General features: G+C 33.3%; 1 protein-coding gene across 4 annotated transcripts in view; it reads left to right on the top strand.

Moving 5' to 3' along the window:
• Stag2 (STAG2 cohesin complex component) overlaps nt 1-24,355 on the top strand; it is a 131,719-nt gene that overhangs the window by 63,995 nt on the left and 43,369 nt on the right. For all 4 annotated transcript variants that reach the window (XM_074062583.1, XM_074062582.1, XM_074062584.1 and 1 more), the window contains 11 exons: nt 1,008-1,084; nt 3,098-3,302; nt 5,487-5,638; nt 7,595-7,668; nt 9,542-9,665; nt 10,050-10,148; nt 10,236-10,315; nt 18,370-18,477; nt 20,584-20,695; nt 22,412-22,529; nt 23,007-23,110. In XM_074062583.1, the coding sequence (XP_073918684.1) occupies nt 1,008-1,084; nt 3,098-3,302; nt 5,487-5,638; nt 7,595-7,668; nt 9,542-9,665; nt 10,050-10,148; nt 10,236-10,315; nt 18,370-18,477; nt 20,584-20,695; nt 22,412-22,529; nt 23,007-23,110 (1,253 nt within the window). The remainder of the gene's footprint in view (nt 1-1,007; nt 1,085-3,097; nt 3,303-5,486; nt 5,639-7,594; nt 7,669-9,541; nt 9,666-10,049; nt 10,149-10,235; nt 10,316-18,369; nt 18,478-20,583; nt 20,696-22,411; nt 22,530-23,006; nt 23,111-24,355) is intronic.

Below are 24,355 nucleotides of genomic sequence, written 5' to 3'. Positions count from 1 at the left end.
GGGAATTTATTATGTGCTATTTTAAATAGTTAATTTCCTCCTCTTTTTCTTTTTTTTTATTTTTAATATGCTACTAAATTATAGGGCTCTGGATGAGTGGCACTTACAATTTACCACTTAAACTCATTATAGCCTGTTTAGAGGACTTTAAGATGTAGTTGCTTTGCACATTGTAGTTCTTAAACAAGTTTGCTTAAAGTGAGCTCTAAGTATTACACTGCTTTCTATTATCTTTAGATTCATCCTTGAGGTTTTAAATGATACCCTGGATGCTTCCTCACTCTTCATAACATATAGCTTATGGTAAAGTGGTAAACAAAGTTTCACAGGTTGCAAAGGATTCATATCTATGGATTTTTTTTAATTTTAAGAAATTGTGTCTGTACTGAATCAGTTCAGATTTTTTGTCATTATTCCCTGAATAATACATTGTGACAACTGTTTGTATCAGTTACATTGTAGTAGTTATTACAGGTAATCTAAAAATGATTAAAATATAAGAGAGTACACATAGGTTGTATGCAAATACTATACCATTTTACATGAGTAACTTAAGCATCCCAGGATTTTGGTATTCTAGGGGATCCTGGAACCTATTTTCTATGGATACAGAGGGGCAATTATATACATATTTTGGCCTGAGTAAAGTAAGACAGGTAGAAATGGCTGAAGCTGATTGTGTTAGTAAAAAGGTACCTATCAGAAGTATGTTACTGTTTGTTTGTGCATATCCACAATGTTTATTTGCTTTATTTATATGCTTTTGCTATCATGCCAAAAATTGAATAGAGAAGTATGCCTTCATTTTGTGACTGTAGACTCCTAGTCTTATAAACTGACTTAGAAGATCTCTCTTTTACCCATTTATTTTGCTGGTACTGGGGTTTGAACTCAGGACCTTGTGCTTGCTAGACAGGTGCTTTACCACTGGAGCCACATTCCCAGCCCTCCCTTTTTTTTTTTTTTTGTTACATCATGTATTAACTTCTGATACTTTCAAATTTTAGGAGTTGTTACAGCAGAAATGTTTAGACATATGCAGAACTCTGAGATAATTCGAAAAATGACTGAAGAGTTTGATGAGGTAACATCCTAAGTATTTTAGTAACTTTGTACATAATAGATCTTGAATTAAAAGTTTTAAGTATTAATGTCGTGGATATGAGCTGTGGCATTAATTACATAACTGTGTGACCTTGGGCAAGTTGTCATAGTATTAGTGTCATCATCTGTAAGATGGGGCTAATAGATTTCTTACAAGGCTTTTATGGAAATGAAATTGAGTAATGCTTGAATATTGATTAGCATTTTATAATTCCTGGTATATGGCAAGAACTTTAAATATTAACTATTATTATTACTGAAAATAAAATTCAGGGAAGAACATAATTTAGAACATATGAGAATATTCTGAAATACTGTGAAAAGGAAGATTTGGTCAGTATTTGAAGAACCAGGCAGCCTAGACAAAAGACTGGATTATTATTTACAAATTTTGTTATTTTACAACTATTCATAATAAGAACAATAACAAAAAAGTAGTAATTTAGACTTGAGTTGATTATCATTGTAATCTCTTTGAAGTATTGTTACCAATAAGTATGCTTGTAGATTTACTAGACTGAAAGCTCCTTCAGGACAAGGATTTTTCTTTGTTTTGTTCTCAGCTATTTTTAGCAGTAGTAATTTTATGCTCCCAGAACTTGGAATTTTCAAATAGAAATTTTGTTCTCACTTTTTTTTCTTGCTTTCTCTAATGAAGACACTTTCAGCTCTCATTCTAAAAGACAGATGAATTGTTAAAATGGCTTTGATGATCACTAAGTGCTATTAATCAGTTTCTAAGTAGTAGGGAGGTAATTATGAGTAATGGCATTTTTAACCTTTTAATATTAAATGTTTTAGTGAGAACTTTTTCTAAAAGGAAACAAGTATTTGAGGTAATCATCCTGAAATATTTGAAAATTTCAACAAATGAAGTTACTAACAATAATTAAGATATGTTTTAAATAGAGTCACTAGTTCTGTAGTAGAGTGCATGCTTAGCATGTTCTAGGCTGTGGGTTTGATCCCTAAGAGTCTCTGCTCTTCCCTCCCCCACCCAAAAAGATGAAGAAAATCTTTCTGTAGAGTTAGATATGTTAGACAGTTCAGCTTACATATGTCAAGAATTAAAATAAAAAAAATTAATGGTGAAAGTCACTTGTTAAAATCTTAGTAAATTATATTGATAAAATTACCTTAAGGCTCTAAGTTACTCTTGTCTTTGTTTTTATTTTTAATTTTAAAGCATTTGTTCATTTTGTGGTGCTGGGGATTAAACCCGAATTTTGCACTTAGTGTGTGCTCTACCACTACCCCCAGCATAGGACTTGACTATTTTTAATGATTTGTGAGCAATCTTAATTTAACCTGAAAATAAAGAATTCCCCATTTTTGTATAAAGGAAAATGTGACTGTTAGTAGTAAAAGGCTGTATTATCTACATTTGCATTTCTTCTTTCTTTATTTTTAACTTGTCAAACTTAGGGCCTAACTTGTGCTAGACACTTGGCCTACCACTGAACTGTAACCCCAGCCTTGGATTTCTTTTTAAATTGTGTGGTTGTTTTTATCTGTTGACTATTTGGTCTCATGAAGCTGAGGAAAAAAATATATTGTAACTTTTTGTTGATTTATACATCATTCTGTTAGAGTAGCTTGAGAATGTGATTTCATTATTTTGAATTCATTCAAAAATAAAATTTTGGTTTAGTTTTGGTTCACTTTTATATTAAAGAAATTTAAGAAATATATTTGTGCTTATCAGAAGAATGTTTCACTTTGATGAGGGAAACTTAGATTTAAACCTCAGTAAATTGATGTATAATTTTATTGATTAAAGTGAATTCAGTATGTTCATTTTGATCTTAAATGAAGAGCAGAAGTGTTCAAAGGTACCGTTCCCTTTGCATATTCTCTTGCTTGTTGTGAAAATTTATTGGAGATGGGTAAGGTAAAGGAATCTTTTATGCTTTTGCCTAGGATGTTTTGAAAACAAGTGAAATCTTAAGTCATGCATTTTAAATTAAATTGCTGTTTAAAATTGTTGTTTTAGGATAGTGGAGATTATCCACTTACCATGGCTGGTCCTCAGTGGAAGAAGTTCAAATCCAGCTTTTGTGAATTCATTGGTGTATTAGTACGGCAGTGTCAATATAGTATCATATATGATGAGTACATGATGGATACAGTCATTTCACTTCTTACAGGATTGTCTGACTCACAAGTCAGAGCTTTCCGACATACAAGCACCCTGGCAGGTTAGTATTTTGAAGTATTTTCTGTGTGTTGCCTTAGGTTAGAGGTGAAGTTTTGTTCATAAAATGACCAGAGAGAACACTCCTTCAACCATACTGTGCCCTGTTGAGCTACCTGGAATGGATTTTTTTTTGTTTTATTTTGTTTTTGAGACAGGTCTCACTGTGTATCCCAGGCTGGCCTGGAGCTTGTTGTGTAGCCTAGATTGTCCTTAAACTCATACTCTTCCTGCTTTAGCTTTGCAAGTGCTCGGATTGGGGTATGCATCTCTTCCGTCTGATATTTTCAGTTTTTATTTTTTGAGTATACCCTATAGCTATAATGTGATGGTTTTCCTTTGGTAAACCTACTTGATTACTATGCATAGGAAAATCAGTCCATTGGTATGTGTTGGGTTCTTGAAAGATGTTTTATTAGGGAGAATATTGACTGCAAATTTGGGGAGACTTGTAGTTATTTTGGATATTTAGTCTTTATGACCCTTTCATTTTTGTCTCTGATAGGCAGAGTAAGGTAGGATGGTACCCTTATTGGACATTGGTTATTCTTTAAACCACACTGTAAAAATGCTTTCTTAGGTTTGTGGGTAACTTTAGGCCAGGACAAATTCAGTTTTTGTATGCTTGCTTTTGTTTTGGTGGTACTGGGATTTGAACTCAGTGCCTTGCACTTCCTAGGCAGGTGCTCTACCACTTGAGCTACACCTGCTCTACCACTTGAGCTACACCTGAGCCCTTAGGAATTTTATCTTTTATTTTTAGTGAGATGAATTACTTCACATGGTTTATTTTATATCAGGGATTTTTGTTTTCATGTGGTTAAAATCCTTTTGTTTCTCCTTTTGTTAAAGGTAAAATTGGCGCTATACTATTACTAAATATGTGCTTTTTTTGTTTGAGTTTGAAAAAGCAAATAGGCTTTATTTGTTTCAGTATTCTAAGCTTTAGTGTTAATTTTGGTTTCTGTCTTTGCAGAGAATTAAATGTATGCTAAAAGGTATACTTCTGAGTATTCCATTAGTAAAAATAAAATGCAGTTTCCCATAGTTCAATTTTTTTTTTAAGATTTGAAGTCACAAAATACGAATGTGGTCTTACTTCATATGCTTAAGTTCAGTGTCAAGAACTTGATGGCGAGTGTAAATTACTATAATGAATAATTTTAGATCAGAATGACCCAGTACTTTGCTGAGGGTGTGAAATAGTTTAGGGCAGAAAATCGGGCACTTCCATTTAAGAGAGCCAGTAGCCATAAAAGAAGATACTGTTTTGCTTTGTTATAACAAGCAATGCACCAAGTATGAGAATTCGTCTGGAGTAAACTAAAGAAAGCATACAATGATCACATCTCTCAACATATTTAAAATCATAGCTGAAAAGAGTATTGTTCAAGAGTAAGCATTTATAGTAACAGAAAGTAGCGATCTGGAGGAAGTATTATGAGAAAGTACTTTGTTAAGTGACATTTGCATTGTTTATACTTTTTGACCTATCTTCATATAGATCTCTTCCGTAAAATTTTATCATTGTCTTTGATTTTATGTAATGGAGTAAATTAATTAAAATATAATTAATAGTGATAAAATTTTTCATTTTATGCAATGTCATTTGTTATAAATCAGTTAAGTCCCCTTTAGTTATTGAGGTGGCTAAATGACTTAAATCACTTTTTTTTTTTAAGTTGCTCTGGGGATTGAACCTAGGGCCTCATAAATGCTGGGTAGGCACCACCACTGAGCTACATCCTTAGGCCTTAGCTAAATGATTTCTGCAAGGAACTAAAATTTACTTAAAAGATGAATAGTGATCTCTGGAAAAAATCATTGTAGTGGATGTTATATTTAATAGTGGGTTTAAGCATAGTCTAGAGTTGGATTACATTGTTTGAATTGTCGTTTAACTACTTATATGAACTAAATCCGGGGCCAATTTGTTCTAATCTCTCTGAGCTTCATTTTCCTCATCCCTTACCTTTGATATAGTCCTTGAAATGTATTTAGCATAGGCAGTTTACTAACATATAGTAAGTATTCTGTTGTTTCTGTTGTCATTTGTAGCAGCCTTATTTTTCTTTTCTATTAGAAGCAGAACAGCCTTTCTTTGCTTAATTTCTCTTAATTTGATCTTAAATTGTAAAAATTTTGCATCTCTTAGACTAATTTCAATATTTTACTCTTTTAAAAATAGCTATGAAGTTGATGACAGCTTTGGTGAATGTGGCACTAAATCTTAGCATTAATATGGATAATACACAAAGACAATATGAGGCAGAACGGAATAAAATGATTGGAAAACGAGCCAACGAGAGGCTAGAACTATTGCTACAAAAAAGGAAAGAGGTAAGCTTTTATATTAAATATTTAGAATATTAATGTGTAAACAACTCAGCCACCATTAATCATAACTTGTTAGTCCCTCAGGTAAGTTTTTTGAAAGATTTAAATTTTTTTTTTTTTTGGTGCAAGGGATTATTTGAATCCAAGGCCTTATGAATGCCAAGTTTGTGCTTTACCACTGAGCTAAACTTAACAGGCTCATGAAAGATTTAATTTTATGTAGTATATTTCAAATTATTTATGCCTCTAACTTGATGTTTTGTTGAATATCTGTGCCAATAATACCTTGTTGTGTATTTTCTGTGTAGACTAGTATTAAAGAATATTGTGCTTTATGTGCACTAGGACGATCTTGAAAGTTGTCTCAGACTTCGTATTATTAATGTTAAGTGTTACAGTCTCTCTAGTAATCTTCCTCTAGAATCTTCCACACTCATCTTATTGTCAAGATGCAATGAGGTTTTGTAATTAATGTGATATCACTTTGAATTCAGCTTTGAATGACAAAAATGTATTTTAGTATTATGCTAAATAAAAGTAAATAAAACCTTTTGATGCTACATTTTTAATTGAAATTCTTCTTTCACTATTGCCATAATAGTTTGTAATCTTGCAATGGAGGTGTTTCTTTTATTTCTCATAGGTGAAGTTTGATGTTCCACAAATATTAATAATGCAGTTGAGTTCAATTAGATGTCCTCTTAATTCATAAATTTATTTCTATCTTAAGATTGGGGCTGGGGGAGTAGAAGCTGTAGTTTTAAATTAATTATTTCTGAACTAGTCAAATAACTTTTTAAAATACCTTGACTCAAGAAAATTAAGAAAAGTCCTTGTATTTCCCCCGATGCCTTAAATTCCTCATCTTTCTCATATAATTTGAAATTAGTATTCATACTTCTATACCTTAATTTACTTAATAAATTTCACTGATTGAGTTATTAGATGAATATAAAGCATGTCTTTGTCAATGAAATTATGGCCTTACTCTAGGACAGATTAACATAGAATGAATGTAGAAAGTTAAAAGGACTTTAAAATCAAAATTCAGAATTTCTGTAAAAATACAGAGTACAGTAATATTTCTAGGATAGGGTTAAGTGCTTTTCTTTTTGGTGGTCTAGGGATAGAACCAGGGCCCTCATTAATGTGAGGACAGTGTTCTATCCTTGGGTTACATCCCCAGTCTAGAGTTATGGTTGTAAGCCTACTGAAGGACTTTTAATGAATTTAAGATTTGCGTGTCCATGCTAGCTTTAAAAATACATGATCATATTCAGTACAAATTCTTGTATTTAGAAATGCAAGATCATATTAATGCAGAGAAATAATATATTTTGCAAAAGTGCATAGCATAATCTAAAAGCTAGTTGATCCTCAGTAAATGAAACATTATTTTCTTAACTCTTAAACTACCAGTGGAAAATGTGTGTGAGTCGTCAAGTTAACCAAAGTTGGAAATGTTCACTTGATTATTTCCGGTCAGTCATGTAAAAAGAATTTAATAATGATACTTTTTATTTTACTCGTAATTTCTTTTGTTTTTTGAGTATACACTAGTTAACATGACTTTTTTCAGGTTATAAAGATCAAGATAATGAAAAATTGTTACATGTGTTTGATACAGACATGTGGTATATAATAAATGTCACATAATAATAAACCACAAAACAGATTTCTCTCTCTTTATACAATGAAAATTTGTGAGCATCAGAAAAAAATAAATCTACTAGACAAATACAGCCAAGTCATATAGTTCAGAAATCATGTTATATTAGCTATCTAATACCCAACTTAATTTTGCTTTGTTATTTTTGTGTGGTAGAATAAAAATCAGATGTGCTCATCAACATACTGGAGAAACTTGCATTTCTTAGTACTTGTACCAACTTTTAGATTTTGGTTATTTTTGAGTTGTCTTCCTTTGTCATTTAAAAAATGGTGTGTTCTTCTTTATAGCTTCAGGAAAATCAAGATGAAATAGAAAATATGATGAATGCAATATTTAAAGGAGTGTTTGTACATAGATACCGGTAAGTCAGGACAGTTTTTCATAAGTAGAACTATATAATTATTACTCTCAAACTTTAGATAGTTAGTGGTTTTGTCTTCTAAATCAGTAGAAAGAGTGAGATCAATATTCTGGGCAAGATATTTATCTGCTCTGAAATTGATGCTTCCCATCTGAATAATGGGATAATGCTGTGCTTAACTTAACAGCTGTCCAGCCAATGGATTACTACATTTTTTCCTTTTTGGGAGCCAGTACTGAAGTTTGAACCCAGGGCTTCATGTTTAAGAGGCAGGTCCTGTACTGCTTCAGCCATGCCTCTTGCATGGGCTATTGTGGACCATGATCCTCCTATTTTATGCTTCCCACTATATTTGAGATAATAGGCATGCACCACCACACACAGTGTTTTTCTATTGAGATGGGGTCTCATGAACTTTTTTTGCCTGGGTTGGCCTGGAACTGTGATCTTGCTTAAGCTCAGCTTCCCATATAACTTGGGATGACAGGCATGTGTCACTGTACCCAGCTATTGGATGAGATGAGGTCCCCTGAAGTATTTGTCTGAGCTGGCCTCAAACTATGATCTTTCCAGACTTAGTCTCCCAAGTAAGTAGGTATAGCCATGAGCTATAGGCTACTGACTGGAAGCTAGTATTATTATTCAGAGTCAGGATACAAAATACTTAATTGCTTTAGTGTGTACTGTGTTGGTAAACTTCACATACTGACTTCTGACTGCTCTCTTCCATTTCAATATCATTGGAAAAACTTGGCTAAATCTTTTGCTGTTTCGATTGAGCAGAAGAAACAAATAGGTAGTTGTATTATAATTTCTGTTATAACCACTTCTTAAATGTTGGTGGTATTTTTCTTTTTGGTGGTACTGGGAGTCTTGCTTTATGCCCTGGCTTTCCTGGACTGTGATATTCCTATTTGTGCTTCCCCTTGTAGCTGGAATTACACATGCATGTCACAAGGCCCAGCAACTGATTGAGATGGGGGCCTCATGTAGGTGGTATGACAGGTCTATGCCATCATACCCAGCTATTGGTTGAGATGGACTCTCTCAAACTATTTGCCTGGGCTGGCCACCTGATCTCCATCTTCTGAGTACCTTGGTAGTATTTTAATTCAGCAACTTCCTCATTTCTTCAACTTGGCCCTTACTGAATCCATTTATTTCTTATAATGACCCCATATTCATGCTTACCTTTATAATTCTGTTGTCACCATTACCTTAGTCTGTTCTCTCATGGTACTCATGCTTGTTGATTATTGCAGTTTTCCTAAAACATCCTTTTATGATGTTATTCCTGCCTTCAGTAACTCACCAGTACCTATATTATGAATTTAAAATCACTTAGTCTGTGGTAGGTGGAGTGACATGCACTTGTAATTCTAGTTATCAGGAGGATCACTTGAGCCCAGAAGTTTGAAGCCAGCTTGGGAAACATCGTGAGCCACTGTCTAAAAACGAAATTTACAGGTTAAAAATAATTTAGTCTGAAGTTCAAATCCTAGTATTGCTTGTCCTTATCATAATGTGTAAGTATTTCTCACCTGAAGAATGATGGTCTAGGTAGACTAGTATGCTTGCTATCTTCTTAGCACACCAATCCCAGCAGATATGAACCAAGAGTGGGATATGGTTTAATGTAAAAGGTGAGGCTGGGGTTTTGTTTATAGTTTTGTTTAATTCTAAATATTTATGTGCTGATAGTTCAGCTTTGCCAACTTTGGGGCCATGCTTCAAGTCTACTTCTTAATCCTCAGTGATACTTAAGATGTCATATTTATAGTAGATAAGAAATACTTGGCATCTCTTGAATAAACCATATGTCCTATAGGCATAGTGGAAATGATTATATATAATTTTTCATTCCTCCATCTAGGGATGCAATAGCTGAAATCCGAGCTATATGCATTGAAGAGATTGGCATTTGGATGAAGATGTATAGTGATGCCTTTCTTAATGACAGTTATTTAAAATATGTTGGTTGGACTATGCATGATAAGGTAAGATGTGCCCCATAGAATGCTTCTCCATCTACACACAGGCATGGCTGTCTACCATTCTCACTGAAAAATGAGTGAGTGACATATGTACGTACTTTAGACCACATCTCTATAAATCTGTCTCCTTTATTCTTTTCTTCTCTATGAAAACCTGGTCTATATTATGTAAAGTTCCCTGAAATTTTTACATCCTGGCCACTGATTTAATCTTTAGTATCTAGTCTTAAACATATGTAGTTATTTCTATTTTTAACATAATCAAAGATGACAGTTTCTGAAGAAATCCTAATAATTGAAATTTTATAATAGAAAAATGTATGCACTTTGAATATTTAAGTTAGAAATGCAGAGTTTCAATTCATTTTCTCTTCTTGTTTCTTTCAGCAAGGTGAGGTAAGACTCAAATGTCTTACGGCACTGCAAGGGCTTTATTATAATAAAGAGCTTAATTCCAAACTGGAGCTATTTACCAGTCGATTCAAGGTTAGTATTAACTATTAAAAAGTACTTAAAATTTGAAAATATTTTTCTTGTTTTCCTTTTAAAATATTTTAATCTTTTTGTTTTTAGGATAGAATTGTGTCTATGACGCTTGACAAAGAATATGATGTTGCAGTACAAGCAATAAAATTACTCACTCTTGTTTTACAGTAAGTATCGGTTGCATATTACTGCTGTTCCGATATTTAGATGATACACTTGAGCATCTGGTTGAGATTAATTTTGATGTAAACTTTAAATACTTAAATCATAGTTTTACAACTATAAGTTTATTATTACTATTAAGTAGTAGTAGTATTTTCAGATGGGAGTATCACCATGTTGTACAGGCTGATCTCATACTCTGTAGCAAGTTTTCTGCTTTGGCCTTCCAAGTAGTTTGGGACTATAGGCATGCACCACTGCCCTGGCTTTGATGTTTTCTCATGTAAAGTTGATAAAACACAGGAAGAAGGAACCATTGAACCTGAGAAATTATAACTGAGCTAGGAGTGCATATGCTCCCATTCTCTTGGCGAGTTTTCTTCCTGCTTAACAGTGCTCTCAAAATAAAATAACATTTGAATGAATTAAAAATACATATTGTCCCATTTTCAGATTTTAAACATCTGTTGAAATGCTGTACTATTACACTGCTGAACTTAAGACACATTCTGTGTTAATGTGATAGATCACTATTGCATATTAATGCAAAAATTGTTATACATATTTTCTCTTTTCCAAAAATGTGTAGCAAAATATACACAACATAAAACAATTTTGACCACTTCAAACATCAAATTTAGTGGCATTAAGTATATTCATTGTTAGGTAACTGTCACTACTATCCATCTCCGCTATCTGTACTGAAACTACCAATTTAACATTATCGTCATTCCTCCCTATCTCCCAGACTCTGGTGACAACAATTCCATTTTCAACCTATATGAATTTGCTTGTTCTGGATATTTCAATAAGTAGAAACATAACAGTATTTGTTCTTTCATATATCACTTATTTCACATCACATGAGGCCACATGATTTTGTAGCATGTACCAGAATTTTTATAGCTTGGTAATATTTTATTATATGTATATACCACATTTTATTTAACCATTCATCTGTTAATGGCCCTGTGGGCTGTTTGCATCTTTTGGCTATTATGCATAATGTGAAGTTGAACGTAGGTGGACATGTATCCATGTCTTTGCTTTCAATTCTTTTCAATCCAGAAGTGAAATTGCTAGATTGTAATTCTGTGCTTAATTTGTTTGTAGTGCCAGTAATTGAACCCAGGGCAGGGCCTCATGCATACTAAGTATGTACTCTACCACTCAGGTATATCCCTAGGCAAGTATTTAGTTTTATTGAGGAGACATCATACTTCTTTCTCCCATGGTTCTGCCATTTTGCATTCCCACAGCAACGTACAAAGAGTTCTGATTTCTCCACATTTTCACCAACAATGATTTTCTGTTTTCTAAAATATCAGGTGCTATCTTTTACCAAGCACTTGAATGGTGTGTCAGTGCCCTTGTTCCAAAATGGTACAAATCTTTTATAAAAATACCTGGAATGAGGAAGAAACTTACATGTATAAGTAATATATTATTATTTCCATGCATACATATTTGCGAATACACATCTTTCTATAGCTCTGTGTGTGTGTGTGTGTGTGTGTGTGTATTTTCCTATGCATGCTAATAAGCCAGGCATTATGGTATGCCTCTGTAATTCCAGATACTCAGGAAGCTGAGGCAATAGGGTTGCTGATGCCAGGAGTTGGAGGCCAACCTGGCAACATAGAGATACCCCTGTTTCAGAAAAAAAATGTTAATAGAATGCAGCTAAGAGATGTAAAAGAAGATACTAATTTGGAAAGTTTATTTAAGAAAACTCAATATTTAAAAATTTATAATCTCCCTAAATCTGTACAATTAAGATGATCCAAATAATAATGGCAAGGGGGTCTTTTCTTTAATTTTTATTTTTTTATTATTCATATGTGCATACATATTTGGGTCATTTCTCCCCCCTGCCAGGGGTTCTTTAAAAAATAACTTCTAGCTAATTTCGACATTCATATTGAAAATTCACCATTTAGTAGTATAACTAGCAGAGGTGGGGATGTAGCTTAGTGGTAGAATACTTAGGTAGCATGTGCAAGTCCATGGGTTTGATCCCTACCACTGGGGGGAAAAAATAGCCAACAGAATCCTTATTTTAAACAAAAATGAGTAAGGACTATCCCATATGGTTTACATCATGTGATAAAACCATAGTAATTTAAAAATTTTGGTTTTGTTGCACGAATAGATAAGCTGAATAAAAAGAGTCAAGTGCAAATGTTCCCAGGATTCTAGTATAGGGTGAGGGTGGCATTTGCACAGTAAGAAATACTGTCAATAAATGTATTTGTGACAACTAGATTGAATTTAGGGAAAAAATAATATTGGATTCCTATTTCATTCTTTTTTTTTTCTATTTCATTCTTTACTCAAAAATAATTTCCTGATGGTTTATGTACTTAAATATTGCTAAGTATATCCCTAGAAGTACTAAATGAAAGCATGGGAAAATTTAATAATTTTATTTTATATGTAAAACAAGCGTGCCAGGTGTTCCAGAGCATGACATAAAACCTAGACATAAAAAGATCAATGAGCCCGGTTTCTGTTGGGCATGACTACAATAGCAGCACTTGGAAGGTTCAGGTAGGAGGATTTTAAGTTTGAGGCTAACCTGGGATACATAGTGAGACCCTGTCTCAAAAACAAAAACAGAAGCAACAAAAAAGATAAATGAATTAACGTCATAAAAAAACTTAGTGTCTGTGTGAGTAGACCCTGGGCTGGTAGAGTGACTCATATGGTAAGAGTGCCTGCCTAGCATGCGTGAGGCCCTAAGTTCAAACCCCAATGCTGCCAATAAATAAAAAAAAATACTGTGAGTAAACTCAGAAAACAAATGTCTGGTTGGGGAAGTATTTGCATGAAAGGTATCAATTTCTGTATATCAATGAAAGGAACAGAAATCTTAATAGAAAAAGCAAAAAGTTGTGGATCAGGTCTCAGGAAAATACAGACTTAAATATATGAAAAGATGCCATTCTCAGCAGTAAGTACATTAAAATGAGCCTTCCCTCCCCTTCTTTTTTTTTAACTTATTTCATTGGGGAAGATAAATGTTAGTACACTATGTTGTTAAGGCTTTGCAGAAATAGGCCCTTGTATTGTACATTGCTGAAGGAAGACTAAGTTGATCTAAACTCTTTGAAAAAAATTTGGCAATACCTATCATAATTTACTTGCCCACATTCTCTAACACAATATTGTTTGTAACAGAAAATTTAAAACAATTGACATGTTTATTAATAAGGAAGAATTAAATTAGCATTTGAACTAATAGTCAATATAAATATTTTATACAGATTGACTCATTGAATACAATAACCTGTGAAATGGTAGTGGCCATTATCCCTATTTATATGTAGTGGACCACATAGCAGTAATTACTAGAGGTAGCAGTTTTACATTGATTGACATTCTCTTGGCAATTAATTTTTTTTAATTTTTATTTTTATAGACAGGGTCTCACCATGCAGCCCAGACTAGCCTCATACTTGCTATCTTATTGCCTCATTCAGCCTCCTGAGGGCTGAGATTGTTATAGACATGCATCATCATGCTTAGCTCCCTTATGTTTTAATTGAATTTAAAAGTTATAAACACTTCTTTGGTTATTTTTATTAGTGTGTATTAACAAAGGAGTATCATTGCATATAATGGACTTAGGCCAAATTTATCCCTCTGTTACTCTTATTCCCATTCCCTCCTCCCTTTTAAAGCATTTTTAATGTGTTTTATTATTCTATTTTATACATGTTTATACAGTATAGAAATTATAAATATTACATACATTTGTTCAAAATATTGAAAGACTGGAAAAAATAAAAAACTGATCGTATTCTACACATATTTGTAGTTACTTTCCTATCTCCTCCATAACACTCTGTGGACATCTTGACATTTTTGATAGTTGTATTAAAGATAATTGGCATAGCCATTTATGTTGATTTTCCTCTATGTACATATAACCTGAGTCGTATTTCTTTGGGTATATCCCTAGGAGTGGTATTGCTTGATCATGGCAGATCTATGTCTAGTTTTTTAAGAAGCCTCCATATTGTTTTCCAAATTCTTTACATTCCCTCCAATAGTGTCTAAGGGTTTCTTTTTCCATGCATCCTTGCCAACATTTGTTGTTGGTGGTGTTTTATGATAGCTATTCACTAAGGTGGAATCTTAGTGTGTTTTTGATTTGCATTTCATTTATGGCCAGGTATGGTAAACTTTTTAATGTGTTTTTTGGCCATTTGGATTTCTTCCTTTGAAAAAGTTCTGTTTAGTTCAGTTGCCCACTTCTTTATTGGTTCATTGATTTTGGGAGAGTTTCGTTTTTTGAGCTTCCTGTATATTCCTTTGTCTGATGTATAACCAGCAAAGATTTTCTCCCACTCTGTGGGTGGTCTCTTCAGTTTAGAGACCATTTCTTTTGTTGTGCAGAGACTTTGTAATTTCATGTATTCCCTTTGTCCATCCTTTCTCGTAGTTGCTGGGCTGCTGGAGTTCTTTGAGGAATTCTTTGTCTATTCCTATTGTTTTCAGAGTATTCCCTGCTCTTTCCTGCACTAACTTCAGAGTTTCAGGTCTGATGTTAAGGTCCTTAATCCACTTTGAGTTCATACTAGTACAGGGTGATAGAAACGGATCTAGTTTCAGTTTTCTGCAGGCAGATAACCACTTTTCCCAGCAGTATTTGTTGAAGAGCTGTCTTTTCTCCATCATATATTTTTAGTGCCTTTGTCAAAAATAAAGTAGGCATAGTTGTGTGGATTCATATCTGGGTCCTCTATTCTGTTCCACTGGTCTCCATACCTGTTTTTGTGCCAGTACCATGCTGTTTTTATTGCTGTGGCTCTGTAGTGTAATTTGAAGTCAGGTATTATGATACCTCCAGCATTGCTCTTTTTGCCTTGGCTATTCACAGTCTCTGTGTTTCCAAATGAATTTTAGGGTAGATTTTTCAATCTCTGTGATGAATGTCATTGGGATTTTGATGGGAATTGTGTTGAACATGTAGATTGCTTTTGGTAGTATGGCCATTTTTACTATGTTGATTCTACCAATCCGTGAGCATGGGAGATCTTTCCACCTTCTGTAGTTTTCCTCAGTCTCTTTCTCCAGAGGTTTGTAGTTCTCTTTGAAGAGGTCATTCATATCCTTTGTTAAGTTTACTCCTAGGTATTTGATTTTTTTTTGAGGCAGTTGTTTTCATATATTCTTTCTCAGTTTGTTCATTGTTGTTTAGAAAGGCTACTGAGTTTTGTAAGTTGATTTTGTATCCTGCTATACTGCTGAAGCTGTTTATTGTGTCTAAGAGATTTTTGTGGGGAATTTTTCAGGACTTTTAGGTATAAGGTTATGCCATCTACAAATAGGGATATTTTGACTTCTTCCTTACCTATTTGTATTCCTTTTATTACTTCTTCTTGCCTTATTGTGCTGACTAGGAATTCCAGGACTTTGTTGAGTAGGAGGGGCAGAGTGTGCACCCTTGTCTTATTCCTGATTTTAGGGAAATGGTTTCAGTTTTTCTCCATTAAGTATGATGTTGGCTATAGGTTTGTCATATATAGCCTTTACAATGTTGAGGTACATCCCTACTATTCCTAGTTTTCTTAGATGTTTTATTATGAAGTGGTGTTGTATCTTATCAAAGGCCTTTTCTAGGTCTATTGAGATGATCAAGTGGTTTTTGTCTATGCTTCTATTAATGTGCTGTATTACATTTATTGATTTGCATATGTCAAACCACCCCTCCATCCCTGGGATGAAGCCAAATTGGTTGTGAATGATCCTTCTGATATGTTGTTGGATTTGATTTGCCATTATTTTGTTTAGGATTTTTGCATGATGTTCATTAAGGAAATTGTCCTATAGTTCTCCGTTTTGGAGGTGTCTTTGTCTGGTTTTGGGATGAGTGTAATACTAGCTTCATAAAATGAGTCAGGCAGTGTTCCTTCCCTTGCTATTTTGTGGAAAAGTTTAAGGAGCGTTGATATTAGTTCTTCTTTAAAGGTCTGATAGAATTCAGCAGAGAATCCATCAAGGTCCTGGACTTTTCTTTTTTGGGAGAGTCTTTATTGCTGCTTCAATTTCATTTTGTGTTACAGATCTATTCAGGTGATTAATATCCTCTTGGTTCAATTTTGGGTGGTCATAGGTATCTAGAAATTTGTCCGTTTCTTAAGGTTTTCAAATTTATTGGAATATAGGTTCTCAAAGTAGTCTCTGTTGATTCCTTGGATTTCTGTCGTGTTTGTTGTTTTTTCCCCTTCTTCATTCCTAATTTTGCTAATTTGGGTCTTTCCCCTCCTCATTTTAGTCAGATTTGCCAGGGGTTTGTCAATCTTGTTTATTTTTTCAAAGAACCAGCTTTTTGTTTCGTTGATTCTTTGTATAAAAGGTTTTTTTCTTCTTCTTCTTCTTTTTTTTTTTTTGGTCTCTATTTCATTAATTTTAGCCCTTATTTTTTATTACTTCTCTCCTTCTGCTTGATTTGGGTTTTGCTTGTTCTTGTTTTTCTAGGAGTTTCAGATGATTAGGTAATTTATTTCTGCTGTTTCTGTCCTTTTAATATATGCACTCATGGCTATAAACTTTCCTCTTAGGGCTCCCTTTGCTGTGTCCCATAGGTTCTGGTAGGTCGTGTTTTCATTTTCATTAACTTCCAGGAACCTTTAGATTTCGTCTCTTAATTCTTCAGTAACCTACTTACTTACATTGAACAGTGTGTTATTCAGCTTCCAATTGTTTGTGTATTTTCTGCAGTTGTTTTTATGTTGAGTTCTAGTTTTAATGCATTGTGATCAGAGAGATTGCAGGGGATTGTTTCTGTTTTCTTATATTTGCTGAGACTTGCTTTGTTCCCTAAGATGTGATCAGTTTTGAAGAAAGTTCCATAGGCTGCTGAGAAGAATGTATATTTTGCAGAAGTTGGATGAAATATTCTGTAGACATCAGCTAGATCCATTTCATCTATGGTGTGATTTAGTTCTATAATTTCTTTATTGATTTTTTGTTTGGATGACCTATCTCTTTATGATAGAGGGGTATTAAAGTCTCCCACTACCATTGTCTTGAAGTGTATGTGTGCTTTTAAGTCCTTTAGAGTATGATTGATGAAATTGGGTGCACTGACATTGCATGCATATAGGTTGATAATTGTTACGTCCTTTTGGTGTATTTCCCCTTTTATTAGTATGAAGTGTTCTTCTTTATCTCATTTGTAAATTTGAAATCTACTTTGTCAAATATAAGTATTGCTACTCCTGTTTGTTTTAAGGGGTTTTTGGCTTGATAAATCTTCCAGCCTTTCACCTTAAGCCAGGGTTTGTTTCTGTGATTATGTTATTTGTTTTTTCTCTCTTACAGCCTTCAGTATTCTTTCTCTATTCTCTGTGCTTGTTGTTTTTATGCTAATATGAGATTTGAGAAATTTTCTGTTATTATTTTATTGACTATGTTACATATCCCTTTGGTTTATACCTCTTCTCCTTCTTCAATGCCCATGATTCTCAGGATTGGTCTTTTGATGGAGTTGCTGAGTTGTTGCATATTCCTTTCATAACTCTTGAGTTGCTTGACTAACATTTCTTCAGTTTTTTTTTTTAATTTCTATTTTATGTTCGAGTTCTGAGATTGTCTTCCCCTTATTCTAGTCTGCTGGAGTGACCTTCCACTGTGTTTTGTGTTTCTGTTTGATTCTTTCTTCTGAGGTTTTCCATCTTTGGTCATGTTTTATTTTCATCTTTAATTCATTTATCTCTTTATAATGTCCTCTGTTTCACTTTGGTATTCATTTTGGGCACCTGTGAGTTCATTTATTTGTTTCTGTGTGTTCTCATGTTTTTTATTTTTGGTGTCTTTAAATTTCTTGAGTGAATCTTGTACATTTTGGTTAACTGTGTCTATATCTTCTCCATGACGTTCTCAGTGATTTTTTGCAAGATTTCTTCTTTGAGAGTGTTTTTGTGGACATCGCTGGGTTCCTCAAATTAAACTCAAATTTTTTAAATGTGAGAGCACTATTTTTTGGATTCTCAGTGTTCTTAGAATTATTATATTGCTAAAAAATTTGTAATTGCTTATTTCTTATTAGGAGTAGTGAAGAAGTTCTTACTGCAGAAGATTGTGAAAATGTGTATCATCTGGTTTATTCAGCTCACCGGCCAGTAGCAGTAGCAGCTGGGGAATTTCTCTATAAAAAGTAAGTCTATTTCTGTTACTCATTTTCTGATATACACTTGCATAATAACAATTTATTGTAATACATTTGAGATGGAGATATATATACTTTTTTTAGGAAAATTACTCAGTGGAGGTCAAATTGAAGCTTTTTACACCTTATTATTTACTTTAAAAGTTTAGGTTTCTCCTCTCCAGTCACTTTGATTTTTAAAAAAAAAAATTTTTTTTAATTGTGTTTGGTGAGGGTACATTGTGGCATTTACTAAAGTTCGTATAATATATCAAATGTTTCGTACTTGAATTCACCCCCTCCATCATTGTCCTTTATTCCTCCTTTCCCCCCATTCTTCAAGTATCATTTTTCCACTTACATACATGTGTACATAGAATTTGTACTATATTTACCGTCCCACACCCTTTCTCCACCTCCTACCCCTATCTCCTCCCCCCTCACCACTGGTACTAATCCCCTAGGCTGGACCTGTTCCACCCTCGTGTTCTGTGATTTTCTAAAAGAAAGGGGAAAAAAATGACATTTTTGCTGTTAAGGATAGCTACATAGGGAACTTCCTTGTGTCACTTCCATGTATATATGAATTACAGCCCAGTTTGGTTCATCTCTGTTTTTCTTCTTTCTACCTTAGTACCTTTCTTATGGTTGTCTCAAACAGTTTAAAAACTATATATTCATTTTTGTATCAACCATATCCACCTTAACTTCCTTCTTCTCCCTTTTGTATGTGACCTCCCCTTGGTGTGACTTGTTTTTCATAATATTGCTGCATTTGTATTAGGTCTGTATCCCACATCTGAGAGAAGACATGTGACTTTTGTATGTGAACCTGGTTCATACACTGCTGGTCAGAATATAAATTAGTACAAACACTGTGGAAAACACTATGGAGTCTCCTCAAAAAACTAAAAATCGACTTGCCATACAATTGTTTTAATTCCTTTAAGTTAGATCTTTAAAGTGGACTGTACCCATGACTTTAAAAGGAATACTTTTTTTATACTCCGTTAGTTAAATCTTTAAAGGGAAATATACCCATATCTTTTAAGGATATATACCTGTTTTTTTTTTTAACTGCTTGGGATTGAATTCATGCTCAACCATAATAGGCAAGCATTCTACCTCTGATAGTGGATATACTTTAAGTTTACTTGACCATATTATAATATTTAGACTGCCCTGTACTTCAGTTTCTACATATTATAGTCTTTAATTTTAAGCTTCTCTTTCCTTTGCTTAAGAAAATATTAGGTTGACATAAGAATCATATAGTTTCTTTACTTTTTTTAATAGGGTTCTGGAGTTTGCACTCAGGGCCTATACTTTGAGCCACTCCACCAGCCCTTTTTTGTGAAGAGTTTTTTTTTTTTGAGATAGGGTCTCAGGAACTATTTGCCTGGGCTGGCTTTGAACTGTGATCCTTCTGATCTCTGCCTCCTAGGTGGTTTCTTTACTTTATGGTACTTTTTAATATTTCATATTAGGTGATATGGATGGTAGTGTAAATATCTGATCACAGAAAACAGCAAATTTTACATAATGCCTTTTGAGAAGAACATTTTGTACCACATAGACTAAACTATTATCTGTTGGTAAGAGTTAATAAAAGTGCCCATTTGTGGTATAGTATTTGTTAGAAAAAATAGTTGGTAGAAAACATCTACCTTATAATTTTCTATCATTTGTTATGCAGTGATATTTCTCCTTTGTTGTTTCTGAGGAAAACCAGCCTTTCTATCCATAGAAAAAGGGTACTGAGTAATGTTGCAAGGATATGGTGTGTTGCATTTTAGAGAAAAACATGAGTCATAGATACTTGTGCATGAATATCATAGGTGAGTCAATGTATTTTATGAAAGGATATAGGTGTATAAAATAACTCAGTATGCTTAGCTTGAGATGTCAGTTTAAAAGGGCTTAAAAAAAACCAGCAAGTGGAATGGAAAAGGTTTAAAATAATTATTTGTTTTGATGGTTTGATGCTTCACAATTTTGTATCTACCCAGTTCCCTATCATTCCTTTGTTAGGTGCTTAAATACGCAATATAGTTAATTTTTTTTATTAGCAAATACATTTTTTGTTTTAAAGTAAGTATTTTTCTTTGTTCATAGACTCTTCAGTCGTAGAGATCCAGAAGAGGATGGAATGATGAAAAGAAGGGGAAGACAAGGTCCAAATGCCAATCTCGTTAAGACATTGGTTTTTTTCTTTCTAGAAAGTGAGGTTAGTTCACGTTTTATATTTTATACTTATGTTCAAAGAATTTTTGAGAAGTTTTAAAAATGATGTACATACTAAATCTGCCATATAGTTTTGAATATAGTAATCTACTCTTTCTAAAATTAAAATTTAGAATTTAAAAAAAATTTATTAAGATGTTCAAACAATGGGATTTGTGTATAGGTTTTGCAATATGAGTTCTGGAGTTAAAAAATCCTGATTATCAATTGGACTCGTGCTTACTAGTTGTGTAACCTTGCCTAAGTTACTTACTCTTCTAAGTTTCACTTTCCTACTAGTAATGTGGGTAATAATTTCTCAGGTAACATTGAGATAATCCATGCATAGCATAGACTTAGTACATTGTATGTTCTCCAGTGTTCATGTCTGCAATTAATATCATTGTAGATGTGGTTTTATGTTGGTCTCCCTTAAGTTGCAAATCTGTTAACTATTTTTGAGAGTTACATTCATTTTGGTGTTCATATTATGTATTGTTTTATTGCCTCTTAATTTTCTAATTGTTTTGCATATAGAAATCTGATTTTTGAGTACTGACCTCTTATCCTACAGCTTTGCTAAATTCACTTATTTTAATAGTTCTTCAATAGGTTTGTAAGGATTTTTTACAATATACAGTCAGGTTATTTGCAAATAAACATATTACTTCTTCCTTTTCAACATTTATTTATTTTTCCTGCCTTTTTGAACTGGCTGAGACCTCCAGTAGAATATTGGATAAAAGTTATGGGTAGACATCATTGAATTGTTCCTAATCTTAGGAGGGTGTTATCCAAATTTTAACCTCAATTATGTTGTGTAAGATATTGGTTGTTAATGTAAACTCTTTATCAGCTTGAGGAAGATTTCTCCTATTTCTTGTGTTGCTAGGAGGCTCTACATGAATTGATACTGAATTTGCTGAAATGCCTTTTCTATATTCCTTGAGATATTGGGTTTTGTTGTTTTATCTCTTCATTATGTTAATGTTTTTAATGTTGAACCAACCTTGCATTTCTGTGGTAAACCCTGCATGGTCATGATCCTTTTATATACATTGCTGAGAGTATTTGGACAGTTTTTGAGGATATTACGTCTATGCTCATGAAAAATAATAGTCTATAAAATTTTTAAAAATTTGTGAGGTCCTTAAGAAGTTTTGGTGTCATGGTTATGCTCAACCCCTCAAACAAGTTGGAAAGGTGTATACCCTTTTAGACTTCACAGAGTGAAGAGAATGATTTACTTGTAAGTTGAATTGATAAGTAAAATTTTATTTTATGTTGTAATTAATTCTTTTCACTCTGATTTAGTTAAAATAAAATCATAGTATATCTAAGAATTGAGAGAAGTTAACTGATGTAATATTAGGTCCAAGTAAGCATATAATCTTTAATAAGTAAGTATGCATATGATTTTTCTGATCAGAATAAATAAGTTCTTTCTTTAAAGATGGTCACACTATTTTATTAACCCCCAAATGCATGTAATATTTTTCAAAATAATTTTCATGTTAATGTTTTAATGATTACTGTGAAAAATATTTAGTGATTTATTAAATATTAAATATTACTGTAAAAAATATAACTTATACCCAGCAATCTAAGACAGTTTCTTTTCTATTGAGTTTGTACATGGTGCCAACTAAGCTACTATTCTATTGAGTTAGGGCAAGTAATGCTACTTAACTCAGAGCACATTGCTTTTTTTAAATTTTAGTTACACGAGCATGCAGCATACCTTGTGGATAGCATGTGGGACTGTGCTACTGAACTGCTGAAAGACTGGGAATGTATGAATAGCTTGTTACTAGAGGAGCCACTTAGTGGTGAGGAAGGTAAGGATATTTAATTAGCTATTTTTGTTGTCTAGAATATTTTGAAAATAGATTTTTTTACTCATCTCATTTGTTATTGTTAAAAAAAAAATCACACACACACACACACACACACAAAACACTGCAGTGCTGGGAATCAAACCCAAGGACTCGCACATGCTTTACATTCTACATCTGAGTTTTCATATGAATATTACAATGTGTAAAGAAATAATTGCTGTCAAAATTTTATTTTTTTGTATCTTGGTTCATACTTCTTTGCTGATATGTGTGGATAAGCGGTGAACACTGTGGGGATGCTGAGGGGCTTAGAAGTTTTAATGTGTTTTTATTTTTTGTGTGATAATTAATGGGAATATTCTTTAGTACATTAGGTCAGTTTCTGTTCATAGGCAGAAGAAACTTATATAACAGTTGGAAGTGGAATATAGATAGAAAAAAACATAGATTAATTTTCTTTCTTTTTTTTTTTTTTAGCATTAACAGACAGACAAGAAAGTGCTCTGATTGAAATAATGCTTTGTACTATTAGACAAGCAGCTGAATGTCATCCTCCTGTTGGAAGAGGGACAGGAAAAAGGGTATACCAGTATATTTTCAATACTAAATCTCTGGTTTTTTTTTTTTTTTTTTTTTAGTATCTTAAAAAAAATCATATTTTGAAAAAGTATGGAACATTTTGGATTCTTAAATTTTATTTTTCTGATTACCTGTACTTATATGCATGTGCTAGAAATAATTTTTAAAGTCTTAGCAATTTAAGAAATTTGAATTCTTTCCATAAGATACTTTGTCTTTTACATGAGACAACAGTAACTACAGTCTCTGTGTTCAAGACTCAAACTAGTATGTGACTTTTATAATGGTGTGTTGTTTTGGGATTTTTAAAATAGATTTGTTTTCTTTTTCTAATAATACAAAACTAGAAATAAAATGAAGATAAATATTCAATTAAATGGGGCAATTTCCATTTCTAGATATCAAATTTTAATGCATTATTACAAAGTTTACATGTATTTGCAGTTTGTAGTAAGAGTTATACTGACATTCAAATGTGACTGTGAAACACAGAAACACATTTTCATATTGTGGCTTAGCATACACAAATATATGTGTACTTCTGTATAAATGAAACAAGTTTTCCCCAGATAATACTGAAACTTACATGATATATTCTCTATATTTTGTTTTGTTCCATTTTTTAAGTTATTTAATTTTTCTAAAATAATTTTTACTGTTCATTACATCAAACCCAGGATATTGCATGTGCTCTCTGCTGAGCTATCACCTTTTCCTTCCTTCCTTCCTCCTCCCTCCCTCCCTCCTTCTCTCCCTCTCTGTCTCTCCCTCCCTCCCTCCCTCCCTCCCTCCCTCTCTCCTTCTCTCCATCCCTCTCTCCCCTTTCTTTGTTTTCAGTGTGAACTCTGGCTTCTTGCTTGCAAAGCAAGTGTTCTGCTCTTTGAGCTACACCTCCACTTTGTTTTTTTGCTCTGGTTATTTTGGAGACTAGGTCTCATGAACTTTGACCCAGGCAGGTCTTGAACCACGATCCTCCCAATCTCAGCTTCACAAGTAGCTAGGATTATAGGCATGGGTCACTGGCGTCTGGCCCCTACTTCTGTATTTCAAAAACATGTTTTCTTTCTGTTTTTCTAATTCATGTTAGCAACTGACTATTTTGAATTCATAAACCATGTTTCATGGTCCACAGCCCAGAATAAGTTGAAATGCTGCTCAATTTCATTATTATATAACCTCCAAAACCACATTTCCTGTTCTTCTCCAAAGGTATTGTTGCTTGGTAGCATAGAGTATTGATTTTCCCA

Source organism: Castor canadensis, chromosome X (assembly GCF_047511655.1).
Source record: "Castor canadensis chromosome X, mCasCan1.hap1v2, whole genome shotgun sequence".
Lineage (NCBI taxonomy): Eukaryota > Metazoa > Chordata > Mammalia > Rodentia > Castoridae > Castor > Castor canadensis.
Note: the sequence above shows the minus strand (reverse complement) of the source record. Positions and strands in the feature narration are given on the sequence as shown.